We start from the raw sequence: 25292 nt of genomic DNA, 5'->3' as shown, positions 1-25292 counted from the left end.
GTGGGCGGGGCACGTTAACGGGAAGCTCGCCGGCCAATGGGAAAAGAGGCGGTCTCACCATGTGGGTGTGGAATACCAGTTCCCGCTCGTGTACGGCGATCTTGTAGGTGTTGGGGAGCGGCGCCCCGAAAGACAAAATGCGCTCGTAGGGGAAAACCTCCAGGGGGCGGGGCTCGCCGCGCTTGTACACCGACACGGCCAATCGGCTCACTCCCAGCCACAGTTCGCACGGGAAGGCGCCGTCGCCGGACTGAAACCAAAATCGAAGGTTAGAGCCGGGTTCAGATCAGGTCTAGACCAGGTCCGGCACAGGCGTCCAAGCGAATCAAACCTTGTGCCTAGTCCAGACTATGTCAAGATTCCCAACCTGGACCAGTTTCAGGCCCAAACTAGGTCTACTGACCAGTAACGGCCTTGCGCCCAACTCCAGACCAGGTTTGGCACCCAGCTCGGACGAGGTCCGTCGCTCAGTTCGGACCAGGTCTAATGCTGAGTGCAAATCGAGTGTGGATGTAGATCTTGGACCGGGTCCAGCGGCAATTTTAGACTGGGCTCAGCACTGACTCTGGATTGAGCACTGATTCCAGACCAGTGCTGAGTTTGGACAAGGTCCAGTGCCAAATCTAGACTGCATGTGGCACCAAGTCTAGACCTGATCCAGCACGAATTTTGACTTGGTCCAGTGCCAAGTTTGGACTCTGCTTAGCACAGAGTCTGGACCGAGCACTGAGTTCAGACCAACATTGAGTTAGGACCAGGTCCAGCGCAGACTTGGACTGGCAAGAAGTCTGGACTGGAACTAAGTTCACACCCAGTCCAGACTCAGCACTAGACCCAGCCTTAAACCTAGTTACAGCCAAAACCCAGTTCAAACTCAGCATCAGACCTAGCTTAAAATCAGACCAGTCTAGACTCAGTGCTAGACCCAGTCCAAACTCAGGTACAGTGCTGAGCATGGACTGGGTCTAGCGGAAAGTCGGGACTTGCGTCGAGTTCAGACTGGGTATGGTGCTGAGTCTGTACTGAACTTAGCCCTTTCAAGACTTAGTGCCGGACCCAATCTGGACTCGGGTGTGGCAGAGTCTGGATTTGCGCTGATTTTGGACTGGGTCCAGCGCCAAGTTTAGACTGGGCTCAGCACAGAGTCTGGAACAAGCACAGAGATCAGACCAACACTGGGTTTGGACCAGGTCGAGCGCAGACTAGGACTGGCAAGAAGTCTGGACTGGCACTGATTTCAGACCTAGTCAAGACTCCGCACTAGACCCACCCAGCCTGAACCCTAGTTACAGCCAAAATCCAGTCCAAACTCAGCACCAGACCTAGCTTAAAATCAGACCAGTCTAGACTCAGTGCTAGATCCAGTCTAAACTCGGCTCCAGTGCTGAGCATGGACTGGGTCTAGCGGAATGTCTGTACTGAACTTAGCCCTTTCAAGATTTAGTAATGGACCCAGTCTATACTCGGGTGTGGCAGAGTCTGGGCTGGCGCCGATTTCGGACCGGCGTCAAGTTCAGACCGGGTCCGGTGTCAAGTCTGGACGAGGTCTGGTGCAGAGGTGGGATGAAATCAGGCGGCAGTTCCTCACCTCGACGTTGAAGAGCGTGGATCCGTAACCGGGCCAGTCTCGAATGAGCGCCATATACTTTTGCGCGGCCTGTTGCGGATCCACCCCGCCGAGTTTAGTCCACTTGTCCATGACGCCTTGTCGGACGGTCTCGGCTTCCTCCTTAAGCCACGCCTCCAGCCCCGCCTCCGGCCCCGCCTCCTCCGTCTCGGAGCGGCGCCGGCCCAAGGAGGCGGCTCGCAGGCTCCGGCGGAGCGTTCCCTCCAAGAAACTGGAACGTTTGCGCTCCCAAGTCCCCGACGCCGAAAAACTCCTGGCCGAGTTTTCCACGCGGGCTCGAAGTCGAGCGGCGGGGAAAACCTGCCAGGTGTCGGGGACCCGGGCCTGGGGGGTCCGGTCCCCCAGCAGGTACTGAAGACGCAAGGCCGACAGGAACTGCAGAGTCTCCTCCGGTGCGGGGTAGCGGCCCTGGATCAACGCTTCGTGGGCCTGACGCAGAGAAAAATGAGGCAAAGTCACCAGGAGGGGGCGCTACAAAGACGAGCACCGTCACTTGAATTCTCAATGACGAGAACGAGGCTCATTGACGTTAGAACCGAAAGAATCATCTTTGAAAAATAAAACAATCAATTACACTTGAAATAAAAATGTTAAAAATGAAAATCAAATTGTTAGAAGAATTCAAATTAAAAAAAAAAAAAAAATTAAAATTAAAAGAAAAGATTTGTGTAAAATATATATCATATATGTATGTATATATATTAAAAAAAAAAAAAAACTAAAAAAAAATACAAAAAAAATAACATAAAAATTAAAAAATGAGAAAAAAAAAATCGTGTTGGAAAATCAAAAAACAATATTTAAAATACGTACTTAAAAAAAACCGTAAGAATTTAAAAAAAAATAATGCAGATTAAAAGAAAATGAATTATTATTTACAATATTTGTAAACAATAACTGAAAATAAAGACAGCTTAAAGAAATAATGTGAGAAACAGAGGAAGAAGGAAATACAATAAAACATGAAAAGTAAAGAATAAATGATTAGTAAAAAAAGAAAATGAACAACTAATGTTAGAATAAATAAATACAAATACGTGAAATATAAATTTGATGAAATGAAAATAAAGAAATGTAAGAATGAAATTAAAAAGTCATACAAATTAAAAGACAAAAGGAGTTGTGTAAAATATATATTTTTAAAAGAGTATTTGAAAAAAATATATAAACTAGAAGCAACAAATAAAGGAAAATACAAATTGAAAGAAAATAATGCAAGAAGAAAATATCATAAAAATAAAAAACGAAGACGTAAAAACATTCGAGAATCAAAAGAAATCATTTCATGTCAAAAGACAAATCATTCTAAAGTAATGTAAATCAAAATACATGAATCGTTCAATCAAATACATACAATATTATTAAATAACGAATTAAAAAAGAAAATGATGCAAGGACCCAAATGCAAAAAAACCCTCAAGTATAAAAAATAAGAAAAGAAAATAAGAAACTCATGTAAGAATAAATTGAATCAAATATTCAAAGTGACTAGAGATTGCGTATGAGGAAAAAAAAAAACGTCATACAAATGAAAAGAATTGCGGTTTAAAATAGATCTATTTTCAAAAAGCCATAGAAAAAAAAAACGTTATGTGAGTAGGACAATAAAATTAGATTAAGAAATACAAAAAATATAAAAAGAAGAATAAAATAGAATGATGATGAAAAATCTACAAATTTAAAAACAACACCAAAAATGAATTACTTAATTACTTGCAAAGAAAAACAACATTTTTTTGAAATACGTACTTTAAAATAGCACGTGAAAAGAATGTAATCATTAAAAGTAATGCAATTTAACAAACATAATGAATTGTTATAAAAAAAACAGATACACTATTTTTAAATCATTAATTGAAAAATTAAAACACCTGCAAAATAAATTGATGATAGAAGAAAAACTCATAACAAGAAAGAAAAGAAAAAACTCATATTAAAAAAGTAAAATAAATGTAACAAACAATGTCAATAAAATCAAATAAGTCATAAAAATGTAAAGAAGAAATATACATATTTAAAAGAAAATGATTGAAAAAAGAAAAAAAACAAGAAAAAACTATGTTAGAAGAAAAAGGAATGAGGAAAGAGGGTTAACATTTTTTTTAAAAATCAAGGAAAAGAGCGTCTCCCTTTTTTCTCTTGTTTTTGGCAAATAGGTCTTAATTATTCAAAGGTTGAAATTCTTTTGTATTTCCCGTGTTTTTCAGAATGAAGGTTTTAATTTTCTTCTTCGATCTCTCTGACCTGTTCGAACATGAAGGCGAACTCCACGCTGTCTTGAGGAACGTGCTCCACGTCCAGGAAGCAGTAAAGTTTGAAGTACAACTTCCAGCCGCCGCCGCCCTCTTCTGGACCGGAGGACAACCTGCCACGCACGGACCGTGTTGAGCAAAAACTCAATAAATATATATATACCGTAAATTCTGGACTATAAGCCGCTACTTTTTCCCCCAAACGTTCAACCTTTTGGCTAATTCAGTGATGCGGCCAATTTATGTACCGTATTTTCCGCACTGTAAGGCGCACCTGAAAGTCTTCATTTTTTTCAAAAGCTGACCATGCGCCTTATAATACAGTGCGCCTTATATATGGATCAATATTAAATCGCAAGGTCTCGCAACTTACGCAACAGCCGCCGACTCGATTTTCCCCCGAACGCGGAGTCGTCCGCGGTGTATGCTGGGATTTATATACCGGCGTTTCATTGGCTAACCAATGCGTCAATCATCATTTGAATCGATCGCTATTGGCTAAAGTTATTCGGAGCCTCGGATAGGCTAGAGGGCCGAAACAAACCCTGCAATTGGCCGAAAAAGATGTGTCAATCATCCGTTAAATCGATCGCTATTGGCTGTAGTTATTCGGAGCCTCGGATTGGCTAGAGGGCCGAAACAAACCCTGCAATTGGCCGAAAAAGATGACTGAATAGCAAGCTTGCTAAACTACGCCATAAAGAAACATGTTTCATTAGTCTGTATTTGTAAACATTTGACTCTCCTGGATTGACTCCACTCACGGTTGTAAGAAGACCATGATTGCGTATCATTATTGAACGTGAGAACTTAGGTGAGCTATGCGGCTTTCTATTTTCCGGGTATCTTGTTTTAGAACGATCTTGATGTTGCTGTGATGAGTTGAGTGAATTCAACTCGATTCCAAGTGTTTATTGTCATATGCACAGTAAAGTTGCGAGCAAAAAAGAAAATAGAAACTAAGGAATGGTTGGCATTTCTTCTGAATGATATTTGAAACGTCGCATTTGAGTGACATCGTACGGACACCGCCATCCGCACGTGTCGACGACACGTATTTGCTTCTTTGTAAGCTTTTGGAATGTTAAGGGGGTAATCAGTTGGACTGAATCATCTGACTGTTTTTTCCACGTTCCCATTGTAGCGCCTTATAATCCGGTGCGCCTTATCTATGGAAGATATAGGACCAAAAACTATTTTGGGGGTGCACCCTATAACCCGGTGCGCCCTATAGTGCGGAAAATACGGTAATTTTTCTAACGGCAGCCAGCGGCGCTCGTGTACAAAAGGTAAGATTTAAACCGGTGGAATATATGCGCCGAGGAAGACTGCAACTTCTTGTGCACAAATTAATCTAGCGTAAACATACCCTTATCATGCAAAATGCAAAAAGAAAGGCACATGACGCAGCACATGAGAAGAGATGAGGACGGTTTACCGTGATTTTTACAAGTACGGTATGTTTTCTTAACACACCCATTTACTGTGTTGCCAGCGTGTTGCTACCCTTAACTGCCCTGTCACATGCACCATTTGGGATGAAAGTTATATTATTATTTTCAAAGCTTTGAAAACTCTCTCGGTGTACCGTCTTTCTTTGTAAATATCTGTAACCATGTATAATATGTATTTGCAACTGTATATTTTTGTCATGTATTTATTTGTATTCATTTTAGACATTTATTCTGATATGTTTTGCACAGGCGAATGAAAAAGAAGGGGCGGAACAAACGCGGGGTGATAATAATAATAATAATAATAATTTCCTTTGTATTGTCATTCTTTGTAACAATGTACACAGAACGAAATGTCGATACACCTGACCCGTTGTAGCGAGTCGATGCAGCCGCAGCCGGGATGTGGGGTAAAGGTGAGACCTTACAACAATAGTGGATATATATTTTTCCCACCCTTACCTTTGGAAATATACACTTTTTTCCTTTCAACGGGACCCGGAATCTGCCGGTCTGCATCAAACCTTAAGTACCGGTATCATTTTCCGTTCATTTTGCTGGCTGTGATTTTTGGACTGTGTACTTTAATGAAGGACATTCAGTTTCAATCGCGGGACTTAAAGTCGGGTTTGGGTTAATTTTGTGTTTGTGTAACATTTTTTTAATGTGGGCGCATGCGGCTTATATACAGGTGCGGCTTGTGTAAGTACAAAATCGTTTTTTCTCTTAAAATGTGGTGGATGCGGCTTATAATCAGGTGCGCTCTATAGTCTGGAATTACGGTGTATATATATATATTTGGACGGAGGTGGGACCTTTCGAACTTGGCCAGCACGTCGGCCACCAGGTGGCGCCCCTCGATGGCTTTCTCCGTCAGCTGGTTGTGCTCGAAGAGGGCGAAGGTGTTCCTGCTGTCCTCCATGGACAATCCTCGCAGGAGCTTCTCCACCACCTGCCGCCATTTTGGAAACACGTAGTCAGCATTGGTACACTAAGTGAAGACTTTGTTCTTTTGGGCCTCTTCCTGCCGTCACCAAATATGGAGGCACGGGTGGGGCAAATATGCGGCCCGCGGGCCGAGTCGAGCCCGCAGAGGGTTTTCGACCCGGCCCGCGAGACGCCGCCGAGAGAAGCGCGAGAGAAAAACGAGCTCCGGTTTGAAATATGTCAACTGGGTGTCGCCGAAGCAGGGCGCCACTCGCGAAGCAACTGGAGCTGTATTACTTTCTCTCTCCTTTTCTCGCTTTCCTTATTCCACTCTTTCTGTCTTTGCTCTCTTCTTTTATTTCTCTCTCGCTCTCTTCCTTTTTTTCTCTTCTTAATTTCCTCTGTCTTTCCCTCTTTTCTTCTTCTGTTTTTTCTCTCTCTCTCTTTCTGTGTTACCTATTTTTCTTCTCTCTCTTTCCATCTCTCCAGCTTTCTTTCTCCTTGTCTCTATTTCTCTCCGTCTCTCTCCTTTTCCATGCCCATTCTCTACACTCTTTATTTCTGTTTTTCTCTCTTTTTTTCCCTTAGCTTTCTTTATTTGTCTCTATTCAACCTCTCTCTTATTCTGTTTTCTTTCTCTCATTTTTGTGTATTTCTCTTTGCTCTGTCATTTGTTTTTCTCTCATTCTCTTTCTCCCTTGCTTTACTCCTATGTCTCTCTCACTCTTTCTCTCTCCCTCTCGTTTTCTCACTTTCCTTATTTCACTCTTTCTGTCTTTGCTCTCTCCTTTTATTCCTCTCTCACTTTCTCCCTCTTTTTTACTTTGTAATTTATTTTGTGTCTCTCTTCTTCTCTCTCTTTTCTCTCTCTGTCTTTCCCTCTTTTCTTCTTTTGTTTTCTCTCTCTCTCTCTTTTTCTATCTCTCCAGTTTTCTTTCTCTTTGTCTCTATTTCTCTTGTCCCTCTCCTTTTCTATGCTCATTCTCTAACACTTTTTAATTCTGTATTGCTCTTTTTTCCTTAGCTTTCTTTATTTCTCTATTTATTCTCTCTCTTTCTGTTTTCTCTTTCTCGCCCTTTCTTTTTCTCATTTCTGTGTTTTTCTCTTTGTTCTATCTTTCATTTTTCTCATTCTCTTTCTCCCTCGCTTTCTTCCTACATCTTCATCATCTCCCTCTCTCTTTTTTTCCTTCCTCTTGTCATCTCTCTTTCCCTCCTACTTACTTTCTTAATCCCTTTCTATTTCTCTGGCTCTTTCTTGCTTTCTCTTTCTTAATCTCTCTCTTTTTCTCTCTCTCTCTCGCTTTACTCTACTATTTTCTTTGTCGTTCCGGATCAAAACGAGGTCCAAACGAGGAGTTTTCGGGTTTGGGGGTCCGACCTGTCCGGCGGTGGTGTGCGAGTCCACGGTGATCCTGCAGACGCCCCCTCCGTGGCAATGGACGCTGGCGCTCATGTGGCGGCGCTCCAAAATGGCCCGGATTTCCTCCAAGGACGGGACGTTCTCCCGCCCGCGTCGCGTCTTCTTCAGCGCCTCCAGCGACCAGGAGGCATAGCGCTCCGCCTCCGTACCCGGAAAGGACTCCCGAGTCCTGCGACCAGCAAATAAGAAGCTGCGTTTAGAATCTAGATCTTTCAAATACTAAAAAAATGTTCAATTCAATTATTCATTTGTTACCTAAAAGTCAAGGAATCTATCTATCTATCTACTGTATTTACGGTATCTATTGTATCTGTGGTTTCAGTGGTATCTGTCTATCTATCTATCTATGGTATCTATCTAATGTATCTACGGTATCTGTGGTATCTATCTATCTATGGTATCTTTGATATCTATCTATGGTATCTATCTATCTATGGTGTCTATGGTATCTCTATCTATCTAATGTATCCACGGTATCTGTGGTATCGATGATATCTATCTATGGTATCTATGGTATCTATAGTATCTATCTATTGTATCTACAGTATCTATCTATTGTATCTACAGTATCTATGGTATCTGTGGTATCAATGGTATCTATCTATCTATGGTATCTATCTATGGTATCTATAGTATCTGTGGTATCAATGGTATCTGTGGTATCAATGGTATCTGTGGTTTCAGTGGTATCTGTGGTTTCAGTGGTATCTGTGGTATCTATGGTATCTGTGGTATCTGTGGAATCAATGGTATCTATGGTATCTGTCTATCTATGGTATCTATCTATCTATCTAATGTATCTACGGTATCTATGGTATCTATCTATCTATGGTATCTATGGTATCTATCTATCTATTGTATCTATGGTATCAATGGTATCAATGGTATCTGTGGTATCGATGGTATCTATCTATCTATGGTATCTATAGTATCTGTGGTATCAATAGTATCTATAGTATCTGTGGTATCTATCTCTCTATGGTATCTATCTATCTATGGTATCTATAGTATCTGTGGTATCAATCTATCTATGGTATCTATGGTAGCTATCTATCAATCTATTGTATCTAAGGTATCTATTGTATCTAAGGTATCTATGGTATCAATGGTATCTGTGGTATCTATCTATCTATGGTACCTATCTATGGTATCTATCTATCTATGGTATCTATAGTATCTGTGGTATCAATGGTATCTATAGTATCTGTGGTATCTATCTCTCTATGGTATCTATCTATCTATGGTATCTATAGTATCTGTGGTATCAATGGTATCTATAGTATCTGTGGTGTCTATGGTATCTATAGTATCTGTGGTATCTATCTCTCTATGGTATCTATCTATCTATGGTATCTATAGTATCTGTGGTATATATCTCTTTATCTATCTATCTATCTATCTATTGTATCTACGGTATCTGTGGTATCTATCTATGGTATCTATGGTATCTATCTATCTATCTATGGTACCTATCTATCTATGGTATTTACAGTATCTGGTATCAATGGTATCTATAGTACCTGTGGTATCTGTGGTATCTATCTATCTATAGTATCTGTGGTATCAATGGTATCTCTATATCTATCTATCCACCCTGGTCATATCCCTCAAGAGGGGTGACCGACAGCAAGACAACCACATACACAAATCATGAGTTCTTATCCACATTCCAGGACAGCCTTACCTCTTGAGGTGGAGCCTCACGTAGTGCAGGACGGTCCTGGAGGGCAGGAGGGCGCAGGCGGCGCACGCCAAGGCTTTCCAGCGGGCCAGGTTGGCGCCGGCGTCGGGATCGGGCGGTCGCGTCGTCTGTTTGACCAACTGGCAGTAGAGTTCGTCCCGGAGGGGCCGGGGTTCCCGGCAGGAGCCCAGCAGGGCCTGGACGGCCGTAACGGGGTCCGCGGCCTCCTCCAGATGCCGGAGGCGCCCGAACGCCGCCAGAGCCGCCTCCCGCAAGCTGCTCCAAGGCCATTGGCCTGACAAAACGCGGGAAGGAAACGGGGTTTTACGTCGCGTAACGCTGAAGAAACCGAACGATGTTGATGCTCTTTATCATGTGTTCGAATAAATAAAGACAATTTTGAAATATAATAGACAATACTTAGGTAACAACAGGAAAAAAACAACATGATAATCATGGCCAAATTCAAGTACTTTTTAAGGACTTTTTAAAGCCAATTTTTTAAATTTCTCCAGTTCCAAAAAGAAGAAATCTGGTGTGAATCATGTCATTTGCAAAGCCATGAATAAATCCGAGATGGATATATGTGATTTTTAATATTGAAAAAAAATACAAATATGTAGATGGATAGATAGATACCATAGATAGATAGATAGATAGGATAGATAGAGAGATAGATACCATAGATAGATAGATAGATAAATAGATAGAGAGGCAGCACGGCGGCACAGTGGTTAGCGCTTGTGCGGCACAGTTCATGTCTTGGGAACCTCCTGCGTGGGTTCAAATCCAGCTACCAGACTTCCTGTGCGGAGTTTGTATGTTCTCCCCGTGCTTGCGTGGGTTTCCTCTGGGCACTCTGGTTTCCTCCCACATTCCAAAATCTCAGGTGAATTGGCCGGTCTAAATTGTCCCTAGGTGTGAATGAGCGAGTGAGTTGTCTGTCCCCGTGTGCCCTGCGATTGGCTGGCAACCAGTTCAGGGTGTCCCCTGCCCACTGCCCGATGGTTGCTGATTGGGCTCCAGCACCCCCGCGACCCTACTGAGGATAAGTGCAGCTAATGAGATGAGATAGATAGAGAGCGAGGGATAGATAGATACTTTCTTCATCCCCGTAGGGAAATTCACACTTCCGCCAGTATCCTTGTGTTAAAAGATAAAAGAAAAGATATAGAATACAAAAATACCCAATATAGCGTGTTAATAAAGAGCATTTAATAAAATAACAAATTAAAAAAAAGACAAAATTATTTTTGTAGAACAAAATACAGAATAAAGCTAAAATAAAAAATATGGTTACAGTATGTTAGAAAAAAATAATAGTAAAATAAATATTCAAATAAATGAAGCAATAAAATTAAATAAACATTAAATTATTGGCTGCAAGAGCATGAACGGGTAAGTGTGAAGCACATTGTCAAGCGCTTTGGGAGGTCTTCATTTACCGCTTAAAAATCGGGGAATAGGGAGGATTTGTTTTTCCGAAATGAAAAAGGGAAAAAGAAGAGGAAAAGAAAAACGACTGACCGTTGGCAGCCGGTACGTCCCCGTAGGGCAGCGGCAGTAGCGGCGCCTTAAGCGGGTGAGGACTGTATCGCAGGATGGGATTGCGTTTGTAGATCTGCTCCACCACCTCCGGGTTCAGACTGTTGTCCTGCAGGGGGCGCACACGCGCTCAGCACCGAGAATCCCGCTTTCGGGTTCGAGCTCGGCCTACCTTGATGCTCCGGATGAGGCGCTGAGTGGGCGTGTCCACCGGCACTTTGGCGTCGATGGCGTTCTGGACGGCGGCGGCCCAACGTCCCGCCTCCGTCAGCAGTTTGCAGTGCAGCCGGTAGGAACGCTTGCGCCCGTGCACGCTCACCTTCCAGTAGCCTGTCGAGCGCCAAACGTCAGCGGGCGGTGCCGAGGACCCGCGGCCGGGGGGGCGGAGCTCACCCGTATCTTTGAAGAGACGTTCGTCGGGGGGCGCCACCGAGCACAGGCTGTCCAGCGCCAGCGTGCCCAGTTTGGGGGCGCCGCGCTCGCAACTCTTGTAGTAGTCCAGAGAGTTGTGGGTCAGCACGAACCAGCGCTTCTTCAGCTTCGGCGCCGCCTTGCCCGCGTTCGCGCTCGACAGCGCCCTCTTCGCCTCCTTGTGCAGCCAACCTGCAACAACAAATAAACTATGAGATACAAGAATAAACTTTACATTTATATCAACACATTAACACTGAAAAACATAGGAAACATGATTTAGAATATTTCTAAATTTGCCCACCCAAAAAATACTTTTTGTAATACTTATCATAACTGTATTTTTTTGATAAAATGAGAAAAAATAAAAAGGTAACATTAAGTAAAAATTGAGTGATAGATACCATAGATAGAGAGATGGAGAGAGAGATAGAGAGAGAGATAGAGATAGAGAGATAAATAGATAAAGAGATAGAGAGAGAGATAGAGAGATAGAGATAGAGAGATAAATAGATAGATAAAGAGAGATAGAGAGATAGATAGATAGAGAGATAGATAAGAGAGATAGAGAGATAGATAGAGAGATAAATAGAGAGATAAATAGAGATAGATAGATAGATAGATAGATAGATAGATAGAGATATATAGATAGATGGATATAGATATATATAGTTAGATAGATAGATGGATACAGATTTATAGATATATAGATATAAATAGATATATAGTTAGAGATAGATTTATAGAGATAGATATATAGATGGATATATAGAGATAGAGAAATATAGATATAGATATATAGATAGATGGATAGATAGATAGAGAGATAGAGATATATAGATAGATGGATATAGATATATAGAATAGAATAGAATAGAATATATAGATAGATGGATTTAGATATATATAGAGAGATAGATAGATGGATACAGATTTATAGATATATAGATATAGAGCTAGATTTATAGAGATAGATATATAGAGATAGATATATAGCTAGATAGATATATAGCTAGAAAGATATAGATAGAGATATATAGATAGATAGGATAGATGGATAGATATATAGAGATAGATAGAGGTATATAGATATATAGTTATATAGAGATAGATATATAGAGATAGATATACAGATAGATAAAGATAGAGATATATTGATATATAGATAGATGGATATAGATATATATAGAGAGATAGATAGATGGATACAGATTTATAGATATATATATATATATATATATATATATATATATATATATATATATAGTTAGATAGATATATAGCTAGAAAGATAGAGATATAAAAAGAGATAGATATATAGATAGATATAGATATATAGAGAGATAGATAGATAGATGGATAGAGATTTTTAGGTATATAGATACAGCCTGCAAAAGTTTGGGAACCATTGTGTTAGAGTGGATCTTTTTTAAGTTTCAGGAAAGTACCTGAAATTTGATATCACGGAGGAAAATTCTTTATTCCTCTCTTGTAGCGAAGCATCATTATGAATGGGGTGAAATCAAATTATTTTCCTATATTTGGTGGTACCCGTCAAGGAAGCCCCCTCCCGCCTCTCTTATTCACACTCGCTGTCGGAACCACTGGCGCTTCGTAGCAAAGATGCAATTCGTTGAATCTCTCACTTCTGCGTTTCTAACAAATTGTTTCGGTACGCCGATGAGCTTTTGCTTTACGTTTCAAATCCAAATACTGTCAGGACCAGAACAGAGACAGGACAGTGAGTTTTATTGGGAAGCAGGGAAAGGATAGTACACAAGATCTGTAGATCGCTTGTTGTGGGGAGCAGGTTGTTCGGACGCGGAAGTGGTATTTCCGTGGCGAGCGATGGCGGTGTCGAGAGCGGAAAAAGAACAGATCAGTAGCCGGGACAGGGGAGCAAAATCGTAGTCGAGATCAGAAAAGGGGTCGGAGCTGGGAAACTGACGGGAATCGGAACAGGAGAGAGTCAGGGTCGAAAAGCTTGCCTAGCGCGAGCTGTGATTCGCAGACGGACTGACAACCGGTGGCAGTTGGCGCCAAAGGAGCAGACTCAGGTGCCTCGCATCAGTAATCATGACAAATACGTCGCTTCCTTCAATTTTGAGGAAGGTTTGGAATATCTGAAAAACTTGCATAAAAGCGAATACCTCCCTATTAACTCAGCTCCCGAGGGTGCTTCTGCTGCCATGTTAGTGTAAAGGGGGCTTAAACTTGTTCCAAAAAAAGTGTGTATCTCTAAACCAGATGGTATCACGTTTATGTTTCAAATATTGGTACCGCCCAAAGGAGCGTTTCTTTTCTTTCTCTTAACTCAGGAGGTAGAGCGCTCGTCTTGGGATCAAGAGATCGCAGGTTCGATTCCCGGCTCCTCAATGTTATATGTCTAAGTGTCCTTGGGCACGACACTGAATCCCTACTGCCCTCAATGAGCAGGTAGGCGCCTTGCATGGCTGACTCCCTATTGGTGTGTGAGTGTGTGTGTGAATGGGTAAGTGTGAAGCACATTGTAAAGCGCTTTGGGAGCTCTTCATTGACTTGAAAAGCGCTATAGAAATGCAGACCATTTGTTCTGCCTAAATAAATGCAGTTTGGTGGGGGAAGGGTCCCCCAGAGTTGGGAGCGCAACCAAGGAGATGGACATAAGTCCTCCTCTTCTGGCCGCTCCCCCTCTCCAACTGGCAGTTGTAAAAAAGTCGAATGCCTGGTGTATCTTTTTTAACGATCAGCCAACTTTAAAATAGCTCTCCCACATGTAAGAGATCGATTGAGATCCCACAGTTAGCTTTGCAGAAAACGTCTTAACTAAAATATCTTGGCACAACGGTGACACTGGCAGAATTATTCTCTTTGAACTTTCAACCATCAGTGGAACAATACAAATCTGAGCTTACTAGACGGAGCACACTTCCCCTGTCCTCAATGGGTAGAGCTAAGAGTGTGGCGGCATAATTCATACAAATAAGTGTGGAGGGTAGCTAGCTACCTACTAGCCAAGTCATGTTTATTTGTGATGCCCTTAATCACAAAGAGTCTCAAAGGGCAAACTACAGACTATTATGACACCAACCCCTGATCTAAAACCTACACGAGTGCAAGGAAAAACTCAAAAACCTCAAGTCAAGTCATGTTTATTTGTTTGGCCCTTAATCACAGAGAGTCTCAAAGGGCTGCACAGATCAAAGACGATTGCAAACCACAGACTATTATGACACCATCCCCTGATCTAAAACCTACAGAGGGCAAGGAAAAACTCAAAACCCTCAAGTCAAGTCATGTTTATTTGTTTACCCCTTAATCACAAGGAGTCCAAAAGGGCTGCACAGACCACAGATTATTGCAAACAACAGACTATTATGACACCACCTCCTGATCTAAAACCTACATGAGGGAAAGGGAAAACCCCAAAACCTCAACATGAAGAAAATGAAGAAACCTTGAGAGGGGACCGCACATGAGGTCATCCTCCTTCCAGGATGACCAGGGTGCAATGGATGTTGCAATAACAAATAATATACAGATATTGTTGACATAAAATATAAGTTATTCATATGCTATAGAATAGAAGTGTTTTAAGCCTAGATTTGAACATTTCCAATGAGGTTGCAGATCGGATCTCAGGGGGAAGAGCATTCCAAAGCACCAAGACCCCCAATGGAAAACACTCTCGTCAATACATTAGATCGAAGCGTGATGAACGTTAATATAATCAAAATGTTTGGCCGACCTCTTATGAGGAACTCTTGTCCGTCGACGCGGGCGTGTCCCTTGGAGCGTTGGAGCAGCGCGATCCAATGATGCATCTCCTCGGGCGTGTCGGCGTTGCAGTGCAGCACCCGATTGGCCGTGATGATGGCGAAGGAGTTGGGCCTAGCCAATGGGGGACAGCCTCCGTCAATAACGCCGCGCCCGCCTTACCTGAGGCGTCCTCACCTGTCGGGATTGTCGGCCGCGCACGCCGAGTCGATCATGCCCACGTCCAGGGTGCCCTGAGGGTCGGGAAACGCTCGTGTCGTCATGGCAACAGGTAAAACCAGGCGCTGGACCGGATACTCACCACGGCGTTTTGCGGGTTGGCCTGCTCGTCGTGCATCTCGCCGATTTCTTGCCGGGTGGAGCCGTGGACCTGGCTCAGCACGCTGAACCACTGGCTGGTACCAGGAGGAAAACGATCATCATTGGCAGGGTGCTTACTAAAATATTGGCCAAAATATCCCTCTAATACAGAGGTGTCCAACTCATTTGAACTTGGGGGCCACACGATAGAACAAACATTCTGTCGGAGGCCAGACTAGTAGATTAAAGAGAAAGAAAAAGAGAGATAAAGAAATAAGAGAAAGAGGGAGAGAAAACGAGAGAGGACGGGACAAAGAAAGAGAGAGAGGGAGACAGCGTGAGAAACAAAAGAGATAAAAAGTTGTGAGAGAGGGGAAAAAGAAAGTGAGAGGAAGAAAGAAATCCAAAGAGAAATAGAAAGACAGAAGGAGAGAAAAGAGAAAAGAAAGAGCGAAGGGTAGGAAGAGAGAAAGAGAAAAAAAAAGGAAGAGAAAAAGAGAGACACAGAGAGTGAAAGAGACAGACAGAGAGTGGGAAAAAAGGGGTGGAAAAGAGAGAGAGAGAGAGAGAGAGAGAGAAATACAAGTACAGTGTCTTTGTTCGAGGCACCTGGCTTTGGCAACATCAAGTTGACATATTTCAACCTGCAGCTTGTTTTTCTCTTGCACTTCTCTGAGTGTTGTCTCGCAGGCCAGATTCAATCCCTTAGCGGGCCTGATCTGGCCCATGGGCCACCGGTTTGACACCTGTGCTCTAATAGAAACTTTTTTTCTGATACCTTTCTTTCCAACTTATGTTTTTAATTATAATTATTTGATTTAACGTATTTATTCATGATTCATTTCAATGCATTTTATTTTATTGATTTGTACACAAAAGCAGAAAATTGATCGATGTTGTTGGTATTTGTTGGAGGGCCTTGACAAGAAACCTAGCTAAAGACACTCCCAGAAGCCTTAAGTACTACTGTGTAAATGTTAACGAAAATTGGTTCAGCCGTTTAATATATACAGTGGGACCTCACTACTTCGCGGTTCCACGTTCGCATTTTTGAAGGGGCGTCGCTACTTCGTGGATTTTCACTGTTCGCGGGTGGTTTTGGTCCCCATTAACCGCGATAACCGAGGGATTACTGTACTTTAAGCAACACTGATCAGGATGTCCAACGCATTAGGAAGCAGGGTGAGGAGGGGGGTGGGGAGTGATTTCATGCTTGTTCCTGCGATTTTTATTAGCATATCATGAAAATTGTGAAAGTACAGTCCAAACGCCACCCCAAACCGGCAAAAAGAAGAAAAAAGAAGAGTTTATTCGAAATTGCACATATTTGAGTGCTCCACATAAGGACTTGAAAGAGGCTGTACAGATGCCTTAAGCCAGAAGGAGGCGTCAGTGACAAGACATTTCCAGATTCCAGACGGCGCCTTTAAATATTAAACCCATCCACTCTACTATTGATGATATTTTGTTGTCATTATGTGGCTGTTATTGGGAAAATACAATTGTGGCGTAAAAACTGCTTTTTCCTTTTGGGCTTTTGTGGGTCCAGCGTTTTTTGACGCGATCTATTTTAGAGGAACTATTTGCACCTATGTAATAAACAGTAACATTATGGATCAAGAGTTTGATTCCCAGCTCCTCCGTGTTTTATGTCCAAGTGTCCTTGGGCAAGACACTGAATCCCAAATGCCCCCAATAAGCAGCTCGGCGCCTTGCATGCATGGCTGCATGGTTGCTGTTGGTGTGTGAGTGTGTGTGTGAATGGGTAAGTGTGAAGCACATTGTAAAGCGCTTTGGGAGGTCTTCATTGACTTGAAAAGCGCTATAAAAATGCAGACCATTTACCATTTATTTTATTTACGGCTCGACTCAAATTGAAAAAAAGTTTGCTCATTTTAAAGTTGATATTTAAGTACTTTTATTGTGTGTATATATATTAATTCTTTTATTTATTCATGGCTATTTATAATTAATAAAAAAACAAACCAAAAACCACCCCAAAAAATAAATTAAACAACAAAAATCTGGGCAGCACGGCGGTGCAGTGGTTAGCGCTTGTGCGGCACAGTTCATGTCTTGGGAACATGTCGTGGGTTCAAATCCAGCTCCAGACTTCCTGAGCTCCAGACTTCCTGTGCGGAGTTTGTATGTTCTCCCAGTGCTTGCGTGGGTTTCCTCCGGGCACTCCGGTTTCCTCCCACATTCCAAAAACATGCATTTCAGGTGAATTGGCCGGTCCAAATTGTCCCAAGGTGTGAATGAGCGAATGAGTTGTCTGTCCCTGTGTGCCCTGCGATTGGCTGGCAACCAGTTCAGGGTGTCCCCTGCCCACTGCCTGGAGATGGCTGGGATGGGCTCCAGCCCCCCGCGACCCTAATGAGGATAAGCGCTACGGCTAATGAGATGAGATGAGAACAAAAATCTGACCGAAAAAGCAAAATTAACAACTAAAAACCTCAAAAACAACCCCAAAACATCCAAAGAGCAACAAAAGCCACTAATGAGACAGAAAAAACACAGGCTCCATAATTTTGTCGATCTAACACTGCGCGCGGCATCTCACCTGGCGTCCTCTGCAGACTCAGCCACCAGGTGGTACGTCCTGTCGGGCATGACCACGTCGATACCATTCTCCTTGCCGGCGTTGTCCGTCACCTCCCTGCGAGTAAACCGACTTTAGTTGCGGTCTCCGGACCGGCGAGGGGAGCGTTCGGGACTCACGAGGCTCGGTGCAGGTCCAGCGCCCCCTTGAGTTGGTCCTCGCCGTCGTCTCGGTAATAGTGGAGCGTGTTTTGCCTGAGGACGAACCATCGGCGCTTCCAGTTGCGGCGGGAGAGCGTGGAGGAGCCGCCTCCCTTCTTAAGCAGCCAGCCTTGCTTTAAAGCATCCTGCTTGGCCCGGAACCAGAGGAAACTCTCGTCCTTCAGGACGCACCAGCGGCGTTTCCACGTCTTCAGGACGCCGCCTGACAAACAAAGAAGAAGGCGAAAGTTCGCGTTCACAAAATTAACAAAAAAATGACTGTTTGGACTACAAAGCCTTTCCAGCAGCTCCGTGTTATTTCGCACTTTTTGTGATTTATCGTTTTAAGTGTCTGCTTCTATCTTCTGTGTTTTTCGTCCCGTTTGAAAACTACACTTTGGATCACTTTCTATCCTATCGTTATGGGTTTTAATGCACAAAATGCATTTATTCGAGGAATCAACTTCTTGCCCTGAAGAATTCTCGTACAGGCGTGATGAGGGGGCCCTATCGTGGATGCAGAGCCGGAGCTAGCTAAGCGGCTAGCAGCGTTATAAGTCTTCGGTACCGTCCGTGATCATGGGAAATGTGAACTGTCTATCAAATAAGACCGACAAACTGGCTGTGCTAGTGAACAACATCAAAGTGACAGGGAGTGCAGTTTGCTGTGTTTTACCGAAAGGTGGCTCACGTCTAGCATCCCAAACGCTAACGTGGAGCTCCCCGGCTTCAACGCTATTAGGGCAGACAGAGACACTTTAGCCTGTGGGAAGTGGAGAGGAGGCGGACTCGCTATCTACGTGAACACGAGGGGGTGTAAACACAAAGATTTCCATCTGCTGCAGGGACGTCGAACTTTTGGACTAGCGTGTGACGTCATCCACTCCGCTGTGGCTAAACTACAACACAGCACCCCGAGGCCATCCTGGTAATCTGTTAATAATCAAAACAAGGATACTGCTGGAAGTGTGAATTTCCCTAAATGATGAATAAATCTATCTATCTATCTATCTATCAATGAGGACGACCTATTTAAATTTTGTTAAATTTGGACTCTTATTAGCTAATGAGTTAGGCAGTAGCTCAAGAGGTTGAGTGTTCGTCTTGGGACTGCAAGGTTGCAGGCTCGATTCCCGGCTCCTCCGAGTTAAATGTGGAAGTGTTCCTTGGGCAAGACACTAAACACCACCAAGACCAAAGAGATGGTGGTGGACTTCAGGAGAACCAGAACTCACCCGGTTCCTGTAACCATCAAGGGAGAATGTGTAGAATTTGTCCAGACCTACAAATACCTGGGTGTGCAGCTGGACAACAAACTGGACTGGACTGCCAACACAGAAGCTCTATGTAGGAAAGGGCAAAGCCGACTTTACTTCCTCAGAAGGCTGGCCTCCTTCAACATCTGCAAAAAGCTCCTGAAAATATTCTATGAGACAGTAGTGGCAAGCGCCCTCTTCTATGCGGCAGCGTGTCGGGGAGGCAGCGTCAAGAAGAAGGATGCCTCTCGTCTCAATAAACTGGCTAGGAAAGGGAGCTCTGTTGTGGGCAAAGAGCTGGACAGCCTAACAACAGTAGCTGAGAGACGGGCACTGAAAAAGCTGAGGTCAATCATGGACAATCCATCGCATCCGCTTCACAGCATTATCTCCGGACAGAAGAGTAGTTTCAGTGACAGACTGCTGTCACTGTCTTGTACTACGGACAGACTGAAGAGATCTTTTCTTCCTCATGCCATGAGGCTCTTTAACTCCACCCGGCAGAGTAAAGGCCCACATTAAACCACACCACCTACATTGGATATTACCGAATCTTACTGCATTATGTGTTCTGTGTAGCACTATTTAGTTACTCTATATAACATGCTAAAGTGGGCATTTGCACGTCACACTGGGTATTTGTATATTGTATTCTTTTGGCTTTATTATTGTATTGTTCTCAGCTCAGGGATGCTGCTGGAAATGTGAATTTCCCTTAGGGGATGAATAAAGTATCTATCTATCTATCTATCTATCTATCTGAACCACCAATCCTCCTGATAAGCGGGTTGCCAGGTTGTGACAGTGTGTGTGAATGGGTAGGTGTGAAATAAGGAAACTTTGGAATTTTTATTTTGAAGTTTTACTTTTTTATTATTATTTTTTTTTTAAATGAATGATCGTTTCAAAGGTTTGAAATTTTACTTTATTTTGACCTTACTTTCAGAAATTATTTATGAAGAATTATTATAACAATGATCACATTATTATTAATGTATATTTAATAGCGAGCAGTCTCGCATTAAGGTTTCTATATTTTCCTACTGATGAAGTTTTGACTTTTTCCTTTCCCTCATGTATGTTTTAGATCAGGGATGGTGTAATTATAGTCTGTAGTCTGTGCAGCCCTTTTTGTGATTAAGGGCGTCACAAATTGACATGACTTGACTGGAAGTTCTTAATTTTAAATGTTCATAAGAGGTTTTTACATTGGGATTATTATTTTTAAGTTTAACTATTAGATGTTTAGAAGTTTCTTTTAGTTTTAGATACATTTTTTAAGACGTTTTCAGATTCTTTTTCGTTTTGAAGTTTTACTCTGAATGTCTTTAACAAGTTTGCTAACCGTACAAACTGTCAAAGCAAGTTCTACTAATTGTACAAACTGCCGCAGGAAGTTGTACTAACCGTGGAAACTGCAAGAGCTGATGAGAACTGATGACGAGAAATTCGGAAGTTAAACAAAAACGCACTGGAAGACCGAAGAAGCACTGGGACCGAATAAAGCAATTGAGCAATGACGGAAAAATACAAAAACTGTAGCTGCAGTTTTAATTCCGCCTTGTGGGACTTTGGCAACACCTCAGTAGAAAACCTTTGCTTCACTGTTATTTATACAGACTCTTGTCAGATTGTGGCCCTTGCCTATATCAAATTTGCGTCCAGAATATTCTGTAATTAAACATCTTGAGAAAAAGTTCGTTTCCAGACTCAGATTTTTCCAACATTCTAATCACCCGGACACAAAGTCTACTATTCTTTAACACTGTGGGCTGAAGTCCGAGTCTCTTTCGGATCCCTTTTATTTTCAGAGAGAAGGGGAGCCGCTTTAAGAGTGGACCGCATTCATTGTTTCTTACCTTTGATGTGCAGGAATCCGTGGAAGTATGGTAGCGAGACGCAACTGTAGACGGAGTCTCGGCGGTAGGACAGCTCGTCGTCCGTGTCCTCAAAGTCGTCCTCGCTGTCCTCGAACTGGTGCCAGGGACAAAAACGCAGAAGAATTCCGAGAAGATATTCAAGATGTTTGCTTTTTAGCTTTTAGAAATATTTCCTAAATTGATCATTTCATAAATATTTTTGCAGTCTTCATAAAGCTTCTTTGCATCACATCTCCTACTCCAAAGCAAAGAAAACTGTTATTAAATATTCTCTGGGGCCGAGAGTTCATGCGTCTCTTTTATCTCCTGTTGTCTTTGCCTTATATGAACAGCACCTGTGCAGCAGCTATCCATTATATAATTTGTAGTGGCTCTTATTTTCCGATCTTTCTGTTTTAATCGTGATCCATCAACCCTGTTCGACTATGGGTGCAAACGAGGGTCAGCAGAGCACATTTTTGTATGGCTTGGCGTTCTGTCCACCAAAAAGTGAACTTCACCTTTAAGGCTACAATCCAACATTCAAAATTTCATATTGCTGCAAGCGGGAACTGGCAAATTGCTCTTTTGTGGGGCCTGTCAGCTTTTTATGTCATCATTGCCACCTAAAACTAACTGAACTTGTGTGGCCGCAATCCATTATTCCTATTTGAGTATTCCAGCGAGCAGGGCCTGACTGAGTGCACTTCTGTCGGGCCTTGCAGCTCGTAATTTTCCCCACCTAAAATGAACTGCACTTATGTGGATGCGATCCATTATTCACAGCAAGCAGGAGCTGGCAGAGCACATGTTAAAAATTGGAGGGACTTTATTTGGCTGATTTTTGGGTACCGCAAAAAAAAACATTACCAACCTCCTCCCGCTGCCTCGCCCAGTGGTAAACGAGGGATTACAGCAGTGCTTCTTAATTATTTTCAGTCACAACCAATGTTCCCTGTAATTTTCCTTACGGGTCTGAGCGCTCACATACATAACGATAGACAGATAACGCTTGAAACAACAGTGAGCCACCATAATCCCAAGTGTGGCAAGATAATCAATTATCAAACATGTCCAAAACTTGATATTTCGTTCCATTTTGCTGAGTTTTCGGCAACGCAAAAAAAAATTCAAATTTTGAATGAATTGACTAATGTACGATTGCAAAAGTTGTAAGGCCTACAAACGTCATTTGTTTTGACAACAATTCTTTCACAAGATTTCCATTTCTTTTTTTTCCTGGTATCTTTTGTCGCATAATACTAACATTTTTGGGGGGCTTATTGAGTCAGTTGCACGATACACAACCGTATTTAATCACATTATTGAGTGGAAGTGCGATGTTGGCAACAAGATTGACTTGGTATAATTGGAAATTATTTGAATGCAACACAAACTTTTTATTCTTTTTTCCGTGTTTTTTTCTACTTTTAGTTACTTTTTTCTTTTTGTTCTCTATTTACTTTTTTCCTAGATTTCTTTCTTTTCTTTTTTTCTGGCTTTTTTCTAAATATTTCCTTCTTTTTTTCTCTTCCTTTTGTTTCTTTTTTTTCTCAACTTTTCACTACTTTATCATTTTGGTATTTTTTTCTTTTTTGTTCTGTTCCCCCCTTCCTTTAAGTCATTTTGTGCATAATTTTACTTAATATTTGGTCATGTTGGGATTAAAGAAGCAAAAACAACCCGAAGAGCCGTTTAGGACCCGAAAGAGCCGGTTCCTTTTAGTGAGCCGAGCCGAAGAAGCAGGTTCTCGACATACTCTACTAACTTTACTCAACTTCGTTCGACTTCAAAATACCGCATTTAGGACACAACGTCAGGGGAACCCGTGTATTTTTACCTTCATGCACTGTAACTTTGACTTAAGTCGCTTCTTAATAAGTCATTTTGAGCCCTCATTCTTGTGCGCTGAAAATGTGCGAGCACTGTGCAATTGCGCACGCGCGCAGCTTAGAGGAAACACTGGTCACAACCCCCCTCAGAAGAAGAAATCCTCTCGTGCCATCCCCAAGACGTCTGTCTCCTTATCAGGGTTAATTATTTTTTGGGGGGTCACTTGAGCGTCTGCTCCACTTTGTATTTACATTTTATACTCGATGCTTATAGTCTGTGCTATATACAGGTTAATTGTGAACAAAACACTTTCAATGACAGCGCTACTGTTCCCTAGTGTAGTGGAGGTGCAATTGCACTTGACTTTTTGATAAGAAAAAAAAAATCCCCAAGGTCAAACACGCCCCACCCCACTATTTGAGAACCACTGAGTCACAGTAATATCAAATAAAGACAAGGTGAGTAAATTGGCAGGTGAGAACTCTGACTCACCGAGGACTGCGGCCCCTCCGACCCAAAATGGTACGCCCCGGAACTGTTGTAGGTTCCCGAGGAGCCGTCGCCACGCGGGTCGGTGAAGGCCACCTCGCTTTCCTCCCGGTCGTAGTCCGAGTCCTCGTCGGGCGGGATGAGCTCGCAGGGGGTCTCGGAGGTCTGGGCCGGGGGTCCGTTGGCATAAGGGTCCTCCTCGGAAGAGTCGTCGCTGGTTCGAATGCCGCTGGTGCGCTGTCCGTCCTCGCGGCCGTTCTCGCTGGGGTTGGGCGATTCCTTGAAGGCCTCGTCGTCGGCCCCCAGGCCCTCGTCCACTTCGTCCGCCTCGCGGTGGGGGTCTCGCCCGGCCCCCAGGGTGCCCTCGATGCTCTTGACGCAACGGTCGATCTCGTCGAAGTCCAACGAGCGCAAGAAGCGTTGCGCCGCCCGACAGGCCTCGTCCTCCAGGCGTCGGAGCTCCTGCTCTCGAAGACGCTCCAATCGCAGGAGCGAGGCTTCCGTTAGCGAGAGCTCCTCGCGCTCCTTTCGCATCTGCAGATGTTGGATCTCGCGCTCCAGGCGCAGGATCTCCTCCACCTGAGACGCCTCCTGGGGGCGGACCTCCGAAGGGGGGGCGTGGTCCGCCGGTTCTTCCAAAATGGCCTCCGATTCGTCCGAGACGGCTGCCGGTTCGTCCGAGATGGCTGCCGGTTCTTCTATGATGGCTGCCGGTTCTTTCGAGACGACTGCCGGTTCTTCTATAATGGCTGCCGGTTCTTTCGAGACGACTGCCGGTTCTTCTATAATGGCTGCCGGTTCTTTCGAGACGGCTGACGGTTCTTCTGTGACGGTTGCTGGTTCTTCCAAGATGTCTGCCGTTTTTTCCAAGATAGCCACCGGTTCTTCCTCATTCCATCTGGATGCCTGGAAACTCAAACATATCAGGACAAAGTCCGTTGACGACTTCTCTAAAAAGTGTTTTGCTACCTGGAGAGCAAGCTGTTCTTCCTCCAGCTGTCTTTTCGCTCTGTCGACACACAAAAAAATCAGTCAATGATGGGCCAGGAACATTTTGACCGGATTAATTCACTTTTTTTCTCTGTTTTTTGAACATGAGTTGTGCAAAAGTCACATGCAAGATGATTTGCACAGTAAAATAAGAATGACACTATTAAAAAAGAAGTTTTTTTTTAAAAATTAGTTCTCTATTTTTATGTTTGAAATTTCTTTTGTAAGATTTTTTATCTTCAAGTTTACTGTATGTTTTTTTAAAAAGTTTCTTTAAATGTTTTACGTTTGGATTTTTTGGGCAAGATTTTAGATGTTTTAGAATGCTTTAGAGTTACGACATTTTCTGTTTTTTTTTAATTGTAAATTTTCCTTTTTTTATTTTAATTTTTGTAGGTTTTTTTTAAAATATGATGCTGAGTTATGCAAAATTCATTTAAGGAGGTTGACCGCGGTAAAATGAATTTGACAATATGAAAAACTGTTAAAAGGGATTTCTAGAAAATATTAAATTTTTCAAAACATTTTTTAAAGTTTTTTTTTTTTTTTTTTTTAACAAGTTTATTTTATTTCATTTTTTTACAATTCAATTTTAAGCCCGGGGCGTGCATCTTTTAAGTCGGGCGTACAACTTACAAAATGTCTCCGCCCGGGTGGCTGACAACTTTTTCAAGAAAGAAAAAAAAAAGAACGTTTTTTTCCAAAACAAACGTTTGCTTTATTCCGTTTTCGAAATCTTCGTCCGGT

General features: G+C 42.7%; 1 protein-coding gene across 1 annotated transcript in view; it reads right to left on the bottom strand.

Annotated features, from left to right (window-relative positions):
* myo10 (myosin X) overlaps window positions 1–25292 on the bottom strand; it is a 59763-nt gene that overhangs the window by 1598 nt on the left and 32873 nt on the right. The window contains exons 17-33 of the mRNA XM_088350592.1: window positions 24525–24564; window positions 23559–24461; window positions 21234–21348; window positions 18098–18341; window positions 17940–18035; window positions 15378–15471; window positions 15254–15309; window positions 15048–15190; window positions 11303–11512; window positions 11082–11239; window positions 10892–11018; window positions 9368–9659; window positions 7642–7852; window positions 6149–6285; window positions 3872–3992; window positions 1589–2056; window positions 59–250 (exon numbers count right to left, since the gene is read on the bottom strand). Coding sequence (XP_088206718.1) covers window positions 59–250; window positions 1589–2056; window positions 3872–3992; window positions 6149–6285; window positions 7642–7852; window positions 9368–9659; window positions 10892–11018; window positions 11082–11239; window positions 11303–11512; window positions 15048–15190; window positions 15254–15309; window positions 15378–15471; window positions 17940–18035; window positions 18098–18341; window positions 21234–21348; window positions 23559–24461; window positions 24525–24564 — 3607 coding nt within the window. The remainder of the gene's footprint in view (window positions 1–58; window positions 251–1588; window positions 2057–3871; window positions 3993–6148; window positions 6286–7641; window positions 7853–9367; window positions 9660–10891; window positions 11019–11081; window positions 11240–11302; window positions 11513–15047; window positions 15191–15253; window positions 15310–15377; window positions 15472–17939; window positions 18036–18097; window positions 18342–21233; window positions 21349–23558; window positions 24462–24524; window positions 24565–25292) is intronic.

This window comes from Urocampus carinirostris, chromosome 1, assembly GCF_059441175.1.
Source record: "Urocampus carinirostris isolate Australia breed hairy pipefish chromosome 1, RoL_Ucar_1.0, whole genome shotgun sequence".
Classification (NCBI taxonomy): Eukaryota; Metazoa; Chordata; class Actinopteri; order Syngnathiformes; family Syngnathidae; genus Urocampus; species Urocampus carinirostris.
The sequence above is the reverse complement of the archived record's forward strand: the minus strand, read 5'-3'. Positions and strand labels throughout refer to the sequence as shown.